This window comes from Lissotriton vulgaris, chromosome 9, assembly GCF_964263255.1.
Source record: "Lissotriton vulgaris chromosome 9, aLisVul1.2, whole genome shotgun sequence".
In the NCBI taxonomy this organism is placed as follows: domain Eukaryota; kingdom Metazoa; phylum Chordata; class Amphibia; order Caudata; family Salamandridae; genus Lissotriton; species Lissotriton vulgaris.
In genome coordinates this window covers 363,530,423-363,548,137 of record NC_141697.1, presented here as the reverse complement: position 1 = coordinate 363,548,137, position 17,715 = coordinate 363,530,423, and the positions used below count along the sequence as shown (strand labels likewise).

General features: G+C 45.8%; 1 protein-coding gene across 1 annotated transcript in view; it reads left to right on the top strand.

Annotated features, from left to right (window-relative positions):
• Positions 1-17,715, top strand: part of SYNE3 (spectrin repeat containing nuclear envelope family member 3) — a 173,929-nt gene that overhangs the window by 28,861 nt on the left and 127,353 nt on the right. Inside the window, exon 4 of the mRNA XM_086937736.1 lies at positions 4,783-4,941. Within this exon, the coding sequence (XP_086793862.1) occupies positions 4,783-4,941 (159 nt within the window). The remainder of the gene's footprint in view (positions 1-4,782; positions 4,942-17,715) is intronic.

The following is a 17,715-nucleotide window of genomic DNA, read 5'->3' as shown; positions in this document are numbered from 1 at the left end:
ACCACTTGTACGGGATCAGGACCAGGAGAGGTGGGAGGGAGCGACTCTGACACGTTGAATAAAGTTTTCAAAGAGGGTTTTATTTTTAAGTATGCTTTTCTCTGTCTGCTAGTTTGTCTAATGCGAGCAAACTCGTCGGGTTCCGTCCTGACTCCTTTGGGAAACTATGATAGTTCCAGGGCGTTTCTTCCACGCAGGTGCCGATAGTTCTCCAGACCGGAAGTGTTCAGTGGTCGTCGGGGGCCAAGGTCCTCAACTCCAATCGTGCGTGGGAAGAAAAGAAACAACAAGGAGTCAGGCTGACGACCTTGCAGGATGATAGGGGACCAGGGGGTGAGGGACACCGAGTGAAGGAGTGCAACAAAACGTAAGCTCTAGTGCCTATTAGTGCTCGTGAAGGAAAAGGGACAGTGAGGCTGCGCTTTTAGCAGTTTCACTCATTTACTGTACTATTCTGATTCACCCAGCCCGCCACTTAGCCCCGTACCTTAGCAAGCCGCACTCCTCCCGCGGGAGTGTGGCGGGGCGATTCGCAGGACCGTTGGCCTCCTGGCTTGTTGTCCACTGCTGGGCTCGTCAGGGCTTCTTCTCCGCAGGGCTCCGGTTCCGTACTTCGTCTCCAGCCTCGTCTGTCTTCTCCTTGGGAAACGCTGTCCGCCGCTTTCCCGATTCCGCCTTCTTTTGAGCGTGTGGCGTTGCCGGTGGGTGGAGCCTCGTCTCCCTCGTCGGCAGATTTAAAGGAGCCGTATTAGTTTCCAGCTTCGTGTCCCCAGGTTGCTTCTGAGCCTGCGCGAGTCCATTCGTCCAACCAGGCTGAGTCCGGCTGCTTGTCCGAAACAGAAAGGGGAACAGCTGACCACCAGTCTTTTAAGTTATCTGGACTGCATTTTCCAGTATTGTAGGACACGAGTCCCACCCCGTCACACGCATACTTTTATCTTTATATGTACGTCTAGCTTAGTCTGCAAAACTGAGTTGCTTCTAGGCAGTCTAGCCATTCGACAGGGTCGCATAAGCTTAAGGAGGCAACATGGAGGTTACTTATAGCCATTAGTGACATAAACTTCACAATATCCTCGCAGGGAATGTGGCCGCATTTTGTCCCTCATGAAGAAGTTCAGTAGGTGTAGTGATTGATGTATCTGAGCAACACCAAGAGTGCTCAAATGTGTCAAAGGTCACTGCAGGGCATAATACAGGCCTCATTAGACCTATTGACCTCCAGTCTTTGGCTTCAGAGAAGACACAGCCAGCACAAGTGCCTCTTCATGACAGGTGCAATGGTGGTTTTAGTGACATGGTCTTCTTACCTACCACATTTTCCAAGAGCCAACAAAATTGATCAAAGTTTGTGCACACGCCTCCTTGCTTTTAAGACACATATTCCCTAGAGTTATTTGTTTTGGGGAAGTGTAGTCACATTAGAAGTAATTGAGTTGCTTTAGCTAACTATATTTACAGATCTGTACCTCTGTAGTGCACCACCATTACTTATTTACTAGAAGTAATTTTTAATTCAACTGCATTTAGCAGTATTTGCCAAAGAGCTTTCATCACCTCCCAAATCTTGGCACAGCTTCGAATAAGGATTTTGTGCTTTGAAAGGCAGAGTCTGACCTATCTTTTGTTCTTTTGTTAGTAGATTACAAATTAAAGAAAATAATGAATACATCTCGTCCTAGTTAGTATATAAGGCAGTATTGACTTATGGTACCTAGACTGAGATTGCATAATTCCCACTGTTCAAATATGCTTTCTTATACAAAGATGAAAATAGTAACTTAAACTCGTCTTAGTTTGTGTATAAGACAGTGTTGATTTAGGGTATCTTTTGAAAGATTTCAGAACTCTCACTGTTCAAATATTCTGCATAGAGCAAGGCATAGTTAGGATATTAGTCCTGATAAGGATCGTTTACCCTTCCTCGAAGGCCCTATTCATAACAATAGGTATTTGGTTTCTGCATTGAGCAAATAACTTGCTTATCAATGGACATGGTAGGCAAATGTTTACAAAGGATCAAATGAAATGTACAAGTGATTAGCAAATGTTTCAATGCTCCCATGATTCTAGTCTCACTAGAGCCTATCACTGTTACTACAATATTTTTTTTAAGTTAACCCTTTTTACTATGGTCTTCTTATAGCTTGGGATTATTATCTCAATAGTTGATCCTGGTAGTGGGATAGGTAGTATTGTGGTCCTGAATAATTATTAGCATACTGAATGGAATGTTGTGCCAGGGTCAGTCAACCAGACGTCTTTGCTTGTAGGCCAAAACTGCCAATATTGAACTGAAAGTTTAGCTACAGTGGCCAGCAGATAAAAGCAGGAGAGCAGGCAAGGAGTGCTATTCTCTCTCCTGTATTCTCTACGCTGTCTCTTTGTCTCTTTGCCCCTCACTTGTTTTTGAGCCCATGAGTGGAATCTTGTGATCTACTCAGCTAATCAGACGTCTTAGCTTGTGGGCAAGAACTCCTGGTAGATAAAGTGCTGAGACGGAATGGCTGGTAAGATTGGGAGGTACGTGGGTTTTTGAGGGTGGGTAGAAATGGTTTCATGGGCAGGGAGCGTAGCAAGAAAGAGGAAGTACGAAGGTTCAGAGATAGGTGATGGAAGAATCGGATGAGGGAAAAGATGGCATTTGGGAGAAGGAATACTGTGTGTCTACTATGGGGTTTGGAGGTGAAGTGCTGAGGGGACTCTTTTTTAGAGATTTCAATAAAGTTACTGATTTTTTGAGCAAGCAATAACACCTGTATTGACCCAGATCCTCTACATGGTTTTCTGTCTTCCGGCGTGCCTCGTAATATTTACAATGTGGAGTAGAAGCTATATTTTTTGCCTGCCAAAATGCTTAATAATGTTGTATAATATTGAAAACATTTTTGGTGTGCAATGGATTCTGAATTGCATCTAGCTACAGATTCCAATTGTTATTAGTGCTCAAGTCATTAAAACTAATTTCATGAGTTCAAAAAGATAAAAAATCTAAGTCATTCTTAATCTGCCAGGTTTTCAGACAGCTTGTACATTAATTCACTGAGCTACGTAATAGTTTTACTGGGCTAACAAACAGAAATAGAAAGCACAGTTACAGTATGTATAACTCACTAAATGATTCTAGGGAACTCTAAAGGTTAGGCAAGAACATTCACTGATATCTATTTCCAATAGTGGTAGTTTCCTCACTTCTGCTTTACGTCCCTCTGCAGCTTCTTAACCCCTTCGATACTGATGACGAGCTCAGCTCGTCATCAGCCACGGTGGTCGTGTGCGGATGACGAGCTGAGCTCGTCATCTAACGCGGCTTTTAGAAAAAAGCAGCGTAGCGGAAAAATAACCGCCGCAGCGATGCGGTTAAAGCTTGTAGCAGTGCTTCACACTGTGTTTTTGGTTGAATGTGTCATATAGATTGCAAGATACTACCTTTTTTTAGGTTAAATCAAAGAGTTTGGATAAAAAAGATCATACCTTCAGTCCCTCAGAGAAGCTCACAAGAACAATCATCTGCGGTTTATTGACATACAAAGCTCGTGGAAGTTTAAGTACATGTTTTTTCCACATTTTAGATTACACAGTAAGGCTATATTCACATACATTTTAAAAACAACAGTGACAGATTCCTACCAAATTCGTACTTACGCAACACATCAGTACAAGTCATTTAGTCTCACAGCTTGGCTTTCTACCTCACTGATTAAATTCCATATGTACTTCAGCACTCCAAGCTATAAACAATGCACACAAATGCGGACATTCAAATAGATGTATTACTGTCACTTCATCGTTCCATACCTCCTAAACGAAGCCACGTGTGTAAGTCCCAAGCTTGCAAATTTACAATCGAATTTTCCTTCCAAGTTGTGAATCAGTAGATGTATCAATGTTCTGCAACTCTAATCTGGTTGCAAAAAAATTGATAGTACCAAATCCCGAGCTAGGGTGGCAATTAATTGGTAAAAAGAAAAACGTCCCCTTGGGGCCCCACCACTTTGTGAATGTTTTTTTAAAAAAGGTTGGGACTAGGCAGTGGTCCAAGAGACAATTGCCCATTCTCAAACAAATGTTTTATTTTTTTATTAATGCAGCTACGTTTCCTTTAAGGAAAACAGAAGGCAATCTAAAAAAAACATAAAATGCTTTTTGAGTGAGAGGCACAATACTCCCAGTGCTCTGCTGACCATAGTAGGCCACCATGCCAGTGTTGTCGTAATTTGCAACATATGTCATGTTTATTAATGGGGAAGGCAAATTGCGACCCATTCTCATTTATTTGAGAACCAACCTACTCGTTCAATCAGTAGGATCATAAAAAAATGTTTTGGTTGCAAAAATACAATGCAACCAGTATTTGGGACCAGAAAAAGTCATGGATCAAACCCAATGTTTACTGACAATAAAACTCCCACTTTGTGACTGTGCTTATGAAATATATGTTCTGCTCTACGAGCTACCAAATATGAATTTATTGTATTACACTGCTATTCAGTATACATTTAATTTATTAAAACAGAAACATACAACATAATTGCATCCCTTACCAAATAACCGCATGCAATATACAAAATACATAACTGCGTTTTGGCAGTGGCATGCCTGCATGGGTGTCAGAATGGCCGTGTTGTGCGACGTTTTCTCAGACACCGGCTGCAGGCCTTTGATAAGGCAGGGGTGGAGGGAAGGGATGCGCGCGGCTTGTCTCTCAACCGTCACCTGTGCAGTGCCTGACTGCCAAGCCCTGCAGCCATTGCTGTTCTGACTGTCCTTTCGTGTTTACAGGAGAGAGTGAGCCTCCTCTCGAACATCATGTCGGAGCACAAGGAGTACCAGGGCAATATCGACCAGTTCCGAACGTGGCTGAACGACGTCATCGAGAAGCTAAAGAACTGCGTAGGAGCTACGACTGAGTCCACGGAGGCCAGGCTCAAAGTATTTCAGGTACTGTGTTCTACGCGCGGCGCTTCTGCTTCCTGTATTGCCGCCAGAATGCAAGCTGTCGTAGGAAACCTCCAGGAAGCAACAGCGCTGTCCTGTCCAATGAGCAATAATAATTTCTTTCACAGGTGAGAGAGTTAGAGAAGTAAACAAGCGCATGGGGCACCAGAGCTTTTACTCATAAAGCACAGTTCGAGCAGAGGAATGCTTACATTTTAGTTTTCAAGTGTCCCTATGCCATATGTGAGATTTTCAACCAGTTTTGTCTGTTTAGCCTGTAGTATGATACATTCTGGGAAGTTAGGTTTGTTTTCAAGTTTGAAAACATGATCTTAAAGATTATGTGGCAAGATTTCCTAAATTATGTGGCAAGAAAAGTAAAGTTATGCGGCATAATGCAGCACTTTTTGTGATAGTTTTACCTCATTCATATATTTTTTTTACACATGTTGAAATTATCTGGCAAAGGTTTAACGCCATTTACCCGTCTAACACCCAAATACAGCAAAGATGTATTTTATTTATTTATTTTGAAAGTTTTATAGAGCGCAAACAAGATCCTGGTGGATATCAGAGCGCTATACAAACAATAAATGTTACTTTTACAGTAAATAAGAGAAAATCCAAACATATGTACAGAGCAAATTATAAAAAAGAAAAACAGCATTTTAAGATGTAGCATCAAAAAAATGACTTGTGGTTGGGAGCGCGTGTCCATCTCATAACAGGGTTTCAGTAGCCCATGCTCATGTGAATTTGGCCATGAGGATGGATTTTACTTCCTTTTTAAAAGAGGTAGTGGACGGGTAAAGTCTGATTTCTGGGGATAAGGCATTCCAAATTCTAGACGCCATCCCAGAGAAGGATCTGTTGTAAGTTTTTTTCTTATGGAATTTTTGTGGTTTCAGTAGTAATTTTTCTGCATTTCTTGTGGATCTAGACCCACCCGAAATTGTCAATTTCTGTGACAGTTAGCTGGGTGTCTTGTGATGCATGGCTCTGTGCGTCATCTTTGCAATTTTCAGCTGAATTCTCGCTTCCAGGGGTAGCCAGTTCAGGGATTGAAAGTCCGTGGAGATGTGGGAGCTACGTTTAGACCCAGTTATGAGTCTTGCTGTGGCGTTGATTGAAGCTCTTAGTGGTGCAGTTGACGCTTTGGGTAGGCCACAGAGCGAGACACATCCATATTCCACTCTAGGTATAACCAGCGCCTGTACTGGTTGCTTGAAGTCATTGTGAGGTAGGAAGGGTTTCAGTTTCCTCAGTGTGTTTATTTGGAAGTTTGTTCCCTGGGTAGCACTACTAATATGATTTTGCGTGTTGATGTTACTGTCTAAAGTTATTCCTAGTGATTTCGCTGAGTCCACGATGGTAGGTTGAACATTGAACGCCGTAATATGTTTGATCCAATCTTGCATTTTGGGGATTTGGGCCGGAGGAGCTATTAGTAGGAATTCAGTCTTTAGGACATTCAGTTTGAAATGATTTTCTGCCAACCACGTTTGGGTATTCCTAAGGGCTGTATTAAGTAGTTTGACGTCCTCTAGGGTGTGGATCTTGAGGTATAGTTGTGTGTTGTCTGCATACATGTGATATTGCATGTTAGAGGTTTGTAAAATTTTGGTTAGAGGTTCCAGGAAGAGATTAAACAGTGTTGGGGATAGTGCGGATCTTTGCGGGTCTCCCAAAGATACTGGGACGGGCTTGGACATGGCGTTATTGACTTTGAATTGTTGTGTCTGATTTTGGAGAAATGATGTGAACCAGCTTAGCACTGCCCCAGAAAAACCCATTCTGTGATTCAGGAGGTCTAACAGGTTCTCATGCTTGACCATATCAAAGGCCGAGGAGAGGTCAAGTAGGATGAGTAAACAGGATCTATTTTGATCAAGTATTTGCAGCGCATCGTCAATAATGTGTGTCATGGCTGACTCTGTGCTATGGCCTGCACGAAAACGTGATTGGTGTTTGTTAAGAAGGTCAAAGTGATCAATATGCTTCGTTAGCTGTAGATGCACACATTTTTCCAGCAGCTTGGCTAAGGTAGGGATATTGGAGATAGGGCGATAGTTGTTTAGGTCCGTGGGGTCTGCCGTGGGCTTCTTTAGAATGGGTGATACCTGGCCTACTTTGAGGGTATCTGAGATGCATCCTTGTTGAAGTGAACTGTTTATGATCTTGGACCAGAGAGGAATAAGCAGTGGAGTAAAGTCTTTGACTGCGTTTGCCGGAAGCAGGTCAGAGAGGTGGTTGGCTGGGTTCAAAGCACTGAGTATTTTGCCAATGGCATCTTCGGAGTAGGAGGTAAATGATGACCAGTCTGCATAATTTTTTAGGTTAGGCTTTGATGTGAGTTGACCTGGCGTTGTTAGGGGTGGTGGATGGGTTTGAGTATTTGGTCTCGCGTATAAGGTTTGATCATTTAAGAGGTCGTTCTTGATGTTATCAGTCTTCAAGGTGAAGAAGGTGGAGAATTCTTCACAGTTTGGCTGCGAGCATTCTGTGACTTGTGGCCGAGGAGGTGCCTCTTGGATTGGGTTTTGATCAGTTCAAAGAGTTTTTTGTGACGATTTCTTGCCTGGTCAAGTTGAAGGCTGAAAAAGTCAGCTTTGGTGCGCTTGATCTTTCGGAAATATGCGTTTCTCTTTGTCCTGAGAATCTTGAGGTGGTTGGCGGATGGCATAGATCTCCAGGCCCGTTCCAAAGTTCTGAGCAAACGCCTGTCCTCGTTGAGTATACCGTTTTACCAAGGTTTAGAATCTTTCAGAGAGACTCTTTTTAATTGCAGAGGTGCGACCTAGTTTATTATTGATGTCATGGTCGAGAGGTAGTGGTTGGTGAGATCCTGTACTTTGCAAGATCCTGCAGGGGGCAACAGTAGGGTGTAACAGGATGAAGGCAAGGTGTTGGGGTTGAGTCTTTTCAGGTCTCTTTTCCACACTTTTGGCCTTGTGGATTGAGCTGTGTTCAGTTTCACCGTTTCCTTAATGGTGAAGGTGATGATGTGATGGTCCGACCCGTTGCAGGGTTGGATCGACTCTAGCTGAATGTAGTCTGTTTTAGAGATTAATAGGTCCATAATTGAACCTATGTTGTGTGTTGGGCTGTTGCAGAATTGCGTTAGATCTAGATCAACTCGAAAATTCTTGAGACTGTTCACTGCTATATCGTTAAGATCATCCCAGTGGAGATTGAAGTCTCAGAGGAATATTTGGGGGTTTTGTCACCCCGAGTTTTAAGATACCATGTTCATGAAATGTTCGGTGAAGGCGAGGTTCTTGCCTGGTGGGTGATAGATGACGTGCAGAGAACAGACAGGTTTATCCTTGCTAGTGATGTCAAGGCAAATGTATTCGCATGACTGGAATGATGGGGAGATGGCTCTGTTTACTGAGATATTACTACGATGTATGCAGGCGATCCCACCCCCGACTTGTCAGCTATGTCTCTGTCTAGTCTGAGGATGTTGTAATTGTGTGGAACTAAAATGTCAATGATTGGTGTAGAGGATTCCTTTAGCCAGATTTCAGTTAGCATTATCAGGTCTGGTTCAAGTGTGAGGATGAGGTCAGCTATGTCCGCTGCATGTCTAGCGGCCGATCTGCAGTTTAGGAGTATACATTTGAGTTTGGGCGTGCTGATGGTTGAGGAGGGCTCCTGAGTGATAGGGATTTTTCTAAGGTTGTTGTTTGTGACGCCTCTAGTGTTTGGTTTAACCCCTTCCATGCTGATGACGGCCCCCAGCCGTCATGCACTACGGTGCTCGTGTGCTGATGACGGCTGGGGGCCGTCATGAACCCGCCCACTCGCGATTCTGCCGCACAGGCGCAGAATCGCGGCCGCATGGAAGGGGTTAATGGTCCTATGGGGATTGGGGGGGGGGGGATAGTAGGAATCAGTGATGATGGGGGTGTGGGTGGCTTCATGGGAGTGGGGGTCATATGAGCTCACCAGGGAGAGTAAATCGCTCTCTGAGAACGGATTAGTGCTTCTAATTGGTTTGGATGAGTTGTTGTAGGATGGGACTGAGGACCATTTGGGACAATAGAGGTTCATGTTAGTTGTAAGTTAGTTCTTGGGCCATCTTGTTTTGGGGTGTCTTGTTGTTCTAATACCCTAAGGTTGTCTCGGGAAACGCTTGTTGAGTGTTTGGAGTTCTTCTTTGATTTGATTCAAAGAAATCATTATCTTGTCAAGACTGGAATTTTGTGCAGGCGGGCATGTGGTATGTGATTGTGTTGAGGGTGTGGATTTGGATGCATGCAGGTAGGTCTGGCCTGGTGTACAGTAAGTTGTATGTGTGAGTGTGGACGGGAGGGGTGCTGCAGGTTGTAGTGTGTGTGTTGGGTGAGCTGTGGGGGTGGCTACGAGTGGGGAATGGGTCTGTGTTATAGGTGTAGATGTAGGCGCTGAGGACTGGCCTGGTGTGTGGTGTGGGGCCACTGTGTGTGGGGAAAGTAGTGGTGTTGCAGGTGTGAGTGTGTGTGTTAGGTGGGCTGTGGGGGAGGATGTAGGCACTGAGGACTGGCCTGGTATGTGGTTTGGGGCCACTGTGTGTGGGGAAGGTAGTTGTGTTGCAGGTGTGAGTGTGTGTTAGGTGGGCTGTGGGGGAGGATGGCTGGGATGAGGGTGTAGGTAGAGTTGTAGATGATGGTGGGTGGGCTGTGGGAGTGGATGGCTGGTATGTGGGTTTAGGAAGTATACTTGGGGGGCAGGGTGATAACCGAGGGCCTCGTGTCCTCTATATCCTCTAAGTGGGGTATCTTAATGTGGTCTAAAAACTAAAGTAAGGGTGGTGGTCTGGTGTGGGAGGGGTGGTTACTATGAGTGACGGTGTTTGGCAAGGTTGCGGCGGTGTGAAAGTTAGTGAGGGGCGAGGGAGTGTTATCCAAAGGGGCAACTGTTGTAGAGATTAAGGGGAGTTCGGTGGCTATTGGTTGTGTTGGTTTGGGAGTTCTGTTTGGTGGATTGGTGTGTGTTAGTATAGGGGGGAGTCCGGGGAGTATCTAACATGTCATATGTAGGTAAAGGTCGGAATGGAGAAGCGTTGTTGTCAGTAGGATCAAGACGTGGGGTATGTTGAGTATTAGCGGAGGGGGTGGCCTGCGTGACCATTTGGGGTTTGGACACTTGCTCTTTGATAATTGGGAATATGTTGTCTAAGAGGCTTAGATTGTGATCTGTAGATTTCATGAGGATGGTTCCATTATTGTAGTTGGTGATGGTTGCAGTCGCTTGGAAAAATTGGGAGGGGGCGATATAAATAATAAGACCATGGAGGATTTTTCTGGTGGCGGAGAGTGTAAATAGTGTAAGAAATGTCTTTCTCCATTGCGCTCTTCGTTTCCTATGGAAAATGATATCATTAGTTGTGTGTCTGTTGTATATTGAGAAATAGGGATCAGCTAGGGGTGTTTCAGGGTGTTGTTTTAAAAGATTGTGTTTGAAGCATTTCGCTGCGTTTTTAAAGAGTTTGGGGAGGTAAACAATGGTGTAGGTATGTATACTTGAGAGCTCCATGATAAGCACAAAATAGTTGGTGAAATGTTATGTATGTGTTTCTGTTAGAGGTCCGTGTTATGCTGTGTGTGGCCGGGCTTAGGGAGGTGGGGTCAGGTTTAAGGAGGTGGGTGGGTATGAGGGAGGGTGTTGACTGTATTAGTGGCTAGGTACTGATTTGGGTGTGGGGACGGGATATGTGGGGTCAGGCTAAAGGAGGTGGGTAGGTATGAGGGAGGGTGTTAATTGTAGAAGTGGCTAGGTACTAATCTGGGTGTAGAGGAGGGAAGCGTTTAGGAATCCAAAAAATAGTGTGCTGTTGGCATCGTGAGTGATGTACAGTGAGTGACCAGTAGGTCGAAAGAGGAAGCGGTATAGTAGTAGTGGGTATACAGGTATAAGGTCCGTAGGTAAAATGAAAGTTAACAAACCAGCCGGATGAAAGAATGTACGTAAAGAGGGCCAGCGGTACAAAAGATAGCGAGGTATAGTGGTAGTGGGTATAAATGTAAAATAATGGATTATAAAGTAATGGAATATAAGGTTTGTTGGTAAAATGAGTGTTAACAGATCTGCAGGACGAAACTAGTGTAAGCAAAGCGGATTAGTGGGCCGAAAGATAGTGAGGTATAGTAGTAGTGGACAGAGAGCTAAAGTAAAGGGTGAAAAGGTCTGTTGGCAAAATGTTAAGTTAAGAGAGTTATGTAGACATTCTGACCTGTTTTAGTTGGGTAGTAAGATTGGCTGAAGTAGGTTGTGTGTTATATCCTTGTGTTGGCGCTTTTCCAAAATGGCCACCTCATTTGTACAAAACCTCCTAATCAGCAGTACAGTCCTGTTTCTTTTGCCATTGTTTGAGGGCTGATGGTTGTAGACTTGTTTTCTTTCTATGCACTAGTCCTACTTCAGGTGCTGTGGTTGGTGTTTGCTAGACCTGGGATGGTGTTGACATGAGATAAGGTTGACCCATGGTGGGGGTGTGCTTCTCACTCTTGTTGTTGCGGTGATCAACCATTTTTCTCCTCTTTGCCTCTGGCAGCCATTTTATTGTGGTATTATAGCAGGGTAATAAGATAGGAGATCATAAAACTTCCCTTCATAGACCACGGTGCTGTGCTTGCGATGCTATGTCTCGGCTCTCCGTTGTCATTCCTCATAACGTGGAGAGGGGTACTTTGTCTGCCTTACGTGTGCGCTCTCGGCGCGGTCCACCTCAGACCAGGGGGGGAGGGGGCGGGGCCAACCAGCAGCTTCCTCCGGGCATCACCCGGTCTGCACAGCAACATGTCTTGCTGCGTTTTTAATAACACATGTTTTTTGTGTGCTAGAAATGTGTTTTATTCAAATCTGCAGATTGTTGAAAATCCATTATTATGTGGAAAACACTCCAGCAGCAAAACTGCATATTTCCAAACCCCTCCCAGATGTGCACATGGTCCTTGTTACTTCCGGACAACCTGATCAACTCATACTTATAGAATACATTGAAACCAATTATGAAACAAATAGGCTGCAGTTTATTATATCTCACATAACACAAGAATTATCATAAAGATATCACTTGCCATTGTAACCATAAAACAAAATTGGACAATATTTACACAGTCATGCGCGTTGTTTCTTTACCAACACAACTTGTCCCAGCTCTGCGCGATGGCCCCTTATCAGGTGCCTAGGGTTTGCAGCTTCTAGGCTTCCCTTGCTACCGTGATATGTTTGGGTAGCCGTCAGGTCTGCCAGGGCTGCAAGTGCTATGTCCACCTGAACCAGACCCTTGCTGATCAATCGCCTGGTCCCAGTGACCCTGCCGTACGGCATCCCCAAGACACTGGCCAATCACCTGCTCTCAGTGCCCTTGCCGTGAGGCATACAAAGGACACTGTTTGAGGCACTCTTTCTACGGGCAACTTATCTTTTTGTGTTTGTCTTTGTGTGCTGCTTCCACAGCTCCATCTACCTATTCCCTTGCGGCTGCGACGTCCGCATTCCAGTGTGGGTAGGTGGACTTTTCTGTGCAGAGGTCAATTGTCCTGTACCATCCCCGTGCCCTTGCTTATGACTTTCTCTCCCTTTTCCAACGCCTCTGCTACCGCACTGGCTGGTTCACAGCACACCACCCAATCTCTGATGTGCATTTTCGCAGGATTTTCCTCCTGCTCCTGCTGACCATCACCCTCTGTAGGTGTTCATCGCGGGCCCTTAGGTGGTCTGTCTTCGCCTTTCCGGCCCGTGGCCATTGGGCTTGGTCATGCCTGATTGAAGCTTGGGGATGGACGGATACCCTTTCCAACTATGAAGTCTGTCAGCAGAAGGCGCAAAACTCACATATTATATGAAATAACCCTCCCTCTATTACTCAGTGTAGATACTGCTGCTCCCCCCTGGGTTTTGTGAAATATAAAGTAAGTTCATCCATGTCCTTGGGCTTTGGATTGGTCACAGATTCCTCTGTGGCTGGTATTATTCTGCTGTACCGTAGGTGGTACCTATTCCTTTATATAATTGGTCCATTGGAGCAAAATGGCACCTTTAGCCAGTTTAAGCCTTTTAGCCGACAGTACTTTGTATGTTTGGGTTGTAAATCCCACATTTCTAGAGGGATATTAAAACCGCAAGTCCGAGAATGCATAGTGACGAAGTCTGAAATGCCAAGACTGCTTGAAAGTGTAATATCCAGTGGTGGCTCGTCCGCTCGTTGATCAATGCAAAAAAAGAAAATGATAATAACAAGACGTTATTATCATTTTATTTTTCTGTCTGACTCAAAGCCAGGTTAGTGTGAGGTGGGGCTCACCGCCATCAGAGGAAGGAGGAGATTTTTGCACTCTCTAAGTGCGCATGACGGTTAGGCCAGCCCTCTTGGACCGACCCAGCTGTCATGCGCACTTAGCTTGTTCTCCACCTGCCTGTTTTGCACAGCCCTGTGTAGAGCATGCCCAGGCTCCAAGGCACTGCCTGAGCGGCACACAGGCTGAACGACTTCTCATGCAGCGATTGGCTGGGAGAGTCTGGAAGCCTGGGTGCTTTCTGAGCTGCCAGTGCACAGACTGAGGACGGGTGAGAGGCGGCAGCGTTGACAGTTAAGTTTCTTATTATTTTTTTCATCATCCCCAGAACCCTCATTCCGAGGCAGCCACCACTGGTAATATCTGTAACGTGACCTTTAATCGAGCACAACACTGGCCTTATGGTGGTGCGACTAGTACAGTCGCCCAGGGCACTTGGCTTGAGGGGAGCCATTTGTCAGTACCAGATACACATACAGACCTGGTTTGTGGTGTCGGAGATAGAATGTGAAGAGACATAGGGAGAAGCAGCTGGAAAGACAGAGACTGAGTTTTCCTCATGCATACAGTGCTGTGGTGAGCTGTGAGCCGTGCCCTGCAGGGATGAGAATAGAACACCTGGACGCTTTCTCTGAACAAAGCAAGTATCTGTGCAGCACAGCAGCAGTTCTTCCCTGCAAGGAGGGCAACCGCTGGGTTAATGCACCTGCTGGTGTGATGGAGCTTTGAGAGAAACCCAGGCTCGGAACTGAACTGCACACACACACATGATGTCACTTAAGCTCACGCAATCATGATCTCGTGAACATAAATACAGATATTACCGAAAATGTACAAACATGCCAACACACTCATACAAAAGTGCTCGAGTGAACAGGGAAATAGGCAGACTGATGTGTCCACAAAGGTACACAAACAAACTACCAGGTACACAGACACGCAGGACAACATGTCATACCAACATAAAATTACACACACTTTATTTTTCGTGGGTAGAAATGTCTAATCTTTCCAGCACTGTTGTCTTCTGCTGTAGGGTAACCCCTCCCCAGGGGGCAAGTTCACCCATTTCATCTTAGTGACCTAACCACATGCATCCTTTTCCTCCCATAAATAATTCTAGTGACGACATGATATGGTACATAGAAAGGCCACAGTTTATTTCACACATGGGTTATAAATCTCGTAACTTATTGGTTGGCCATTCATGTACCTCCATGTAAATTTACATCATGCATTAATTTCCCATGCTTGGTACTTTCCCTTTTGGATCTTTTTCTGGGTTTCCTCCACCATGCTGCCGCTAGTTCAACAATCGGAGGCAGCTATCCCCTTTGCCGCCTCCCTACCCCCGCTCAAGAGAAACCCAGTTGCTCCAGAACCCCCATTATGTTGAGTATGAACATGTTCATGCCTACCCTGGTTAATTGCACCCCATCCTCCAATTGGTATCCTCGGGGACCTCAGGTTAATCAGCCCATGCCTTACGAAACCCCAGCTGTTGCACCTGCATATTTTTGCCATGGTGATGTTCAGTTTGTATCTGGACTTTTCAACTGCACCCTGGTTTATGGCTCCCCTACATGCCCTGTGTGCTATTACTTCTGACCATATTACATACACTGGGCAGATTAACTTGGCTAGGGAGGCTAGGTTTGTGATAATTTTTTCAGTAGCCCTCTTCTCCCAATGGCTGCTAGGTCATTAGCCCCCAAGTGAACCACCACCGCGTCCGGCCAGTCGCCCTCCAGGAGCGCCCTTCGCACCACGGGCAGCAGCTGGTCCCATTTCATCCCGGATTGTCCTAGCCATGTCACCTCAGTGTTACAGAGCCAGATGCCTCTGAATTCTTGCTGTGCCACCACCCACTGTAGCCCCCAGGTTATGTATGAGTGAACCACGATCAATACTTTCTTGCAACCTTACGACAGACCTGGATGAAGGAGGGTTAAATCCAAAACTCAGTACACCGTGGGGCATATGTATCTTTTTAAAGGTGCTCGATGTCCATTGCCCCGTTGTTTTGATTTGTTTAGCACCAAAAACCAAGTGTGCCGCCGTGATTGCAGCCCCTATTTGGAAGGAGTGTGACTCGAAATCCCCTGGTGTAAAAACCGCCTTCCCCAGGGACCTCTCCATAACCTCTATAAACTGAAACTGACTGAGGCAAGACCCATTCCTTTGTGTAAATAACGCCCCCTGCGCCGGCCCTCCTTGTCGCACAAAGTTCTGGATGAGGCATACTGGGCAACAGGCCTTGTCCTTGATACACTCAATCCTGTTGTATTTCCCTTTGCCTGCCTGGTCTGTTTTTGATGAACGCAAGTGGATTACCATGTGTCCCAACCCCATGTGGAGGTCCGTCCAGCGTATGCTTTATTTATTTATTTATTTATTAAGCCATTTGTATCGCGCAAACTAAACCCGAAGGTGTCAAGGTGCCTATCAAAAAAGATCAAAATTGCAAAGCACCACTACAGGTACGCGCGTACAAAGAGGTGGGTCTTTAGGGCATATCTAAAAGCTTGGAAAGTGGGGAGAGACCTTACTTCAAGAGGGAGAGCATTCCACCATTTAGGGGCCAGATTGGAAAAAGCTTTACCCCCCCCATCTGGTCTTCCGGATACGGGGAACAGAAAGAAGAAGTCTGTTTGAGGAACGAAGGTTCCTGCCAGGATTATAATGGGACAAAATAGATCCAATGCCAGTAGGGCTGGTTTTAGCTAAAGCCTTATAGACCATACACATGGTCTTAAAAAGGATACGGTCCACAACGGGAAGCCAATGAAGCTGCTTCCGGGCAGAGGTGGCGGAGGCACGTCGGGGTAGATCGAGAACAAATCTGGCTGCTGCGTTCTGGACCACCTGCAAGCGCTGTAGCTGACTTTTATTCAGTCCAGCATACAGCGCATTGCAATAGTCCAGACGAGAGCCCAGGAGGGCAACGGCCAGTTGCTTTCTTGCCTGTAAAGAGAGACAGTGCCTGATTTTCCTTAGTATATGGATGATACCCCAACATTTCGATACAGTCCTGTTGACCTGTTGGCACATGCTAAGGATAGGATCGATCATAACCCCCAGGTTTTTAGCTGAGGAGGTAGGATCAGGGCAGGCACCCAGTGAGTCCGGCCACCACTCAGCTGACCAGATCTCTTCCTTTCCTCCAAACACCATCACCTCAGTCTTCTCCCCGTTCAGTTTCAATGAATTGTGAATCATCCATTGGCCGACTGCCTCCATGCAAGATCTAAAGTTGGCGGCAGTCGACGTAACTGACTGGGAGAGAGAGACGAGGATCTGGGTGTCATCCGCATAGGAGACTACCTCCATCCCAAAAGATCTAATAAGTCTGGCAAGGGGGGTCACATAGATGTTAAAAAGGGTAGGACTAAGCGCTGACCCTTGAGGGACCCCACATTGCACAGACAGGGATGGAGATAGAAACTGACCCAGCATCACCCTTTGCTCTCTATGATCGAGAAAAGAGGAAAGGAGTCCCAGGGCCGCCCCCCCGGACCCCAATCTCCTTCAGTCGAGATGTTAATACCGAGGGAGAAAGGGTATCGAAGGCAGCCGTGAGGTCTAGAAGGATCAGGAGGGAGGTCTGTCCCCCATCTACCCGTGTGCGGATGTTGTCAAGCACTATGGTGAGGGCAGACTCGGTGCTATGTTCCCTCCTGAATCCGTGCTGGGAAAGATCCAAACAACCCGAACTCTCCACGAATGCAGCAAGATGTTTATTTAGATGGGCTTCTAACATCTTCGCTGGAGCCGGGAGCAGTGAGATGGGGCGAAAGTTTTTTAATACCCCAGGGTCAAGAGAGGGCTTCTTGAGCAGAGGTTTTACCACAGCATTTTTCCACTGCTGGGGAAAAATGCCCTCCTTCATCGCCCTATTCATGATGTCAACCAAAGGGGGAAGGAGGGATTCTCTGCACTGCTTGAGGATCTTTAACGGACAGACATCTAGCGGAGAACCAGATTTAGTTTTGTTGAGAAGAATCTCAAGATCCTGGCATTCTGTCCCCGGGTTCACTTTCGCTGGGGCGACTAACTTGCTGATCCTGTACACCCCAAAGAATGCCAGTGCGAATGCTGCCCTGAATAACTCCAGCTCATGTTCCCCAGTGCATATTTCTGCTAATGCGCAAATTGCCTTTTTTAGGACTGTATAATCAATGAGCTTCCTCCTATCTCTAGTCCTGTGCTCTAATCCCTTCCAGCCTTTCATAGCCATTCTGCACAAAAATGCCCCCGTAGGATCCCCCTCTGTCGCCAAGTTGTAGTAATAGGCGACCGTGCTCAGGTGTGCTTGAGCCCATTATCTGTTTTTTATGCTCTGGAATGCTCAGCCTTTGAACGTTGTTACCTCTTCCTGATTAACAGCCTGCACACTCCCAGAGCCTGTTATGTCAATGAAGGTCGCCCAGCCCTTACGATATCGTTTCTCCATCTTGGGGGCCAGTGCCTGTTCCAACACTTTCTTTATCCT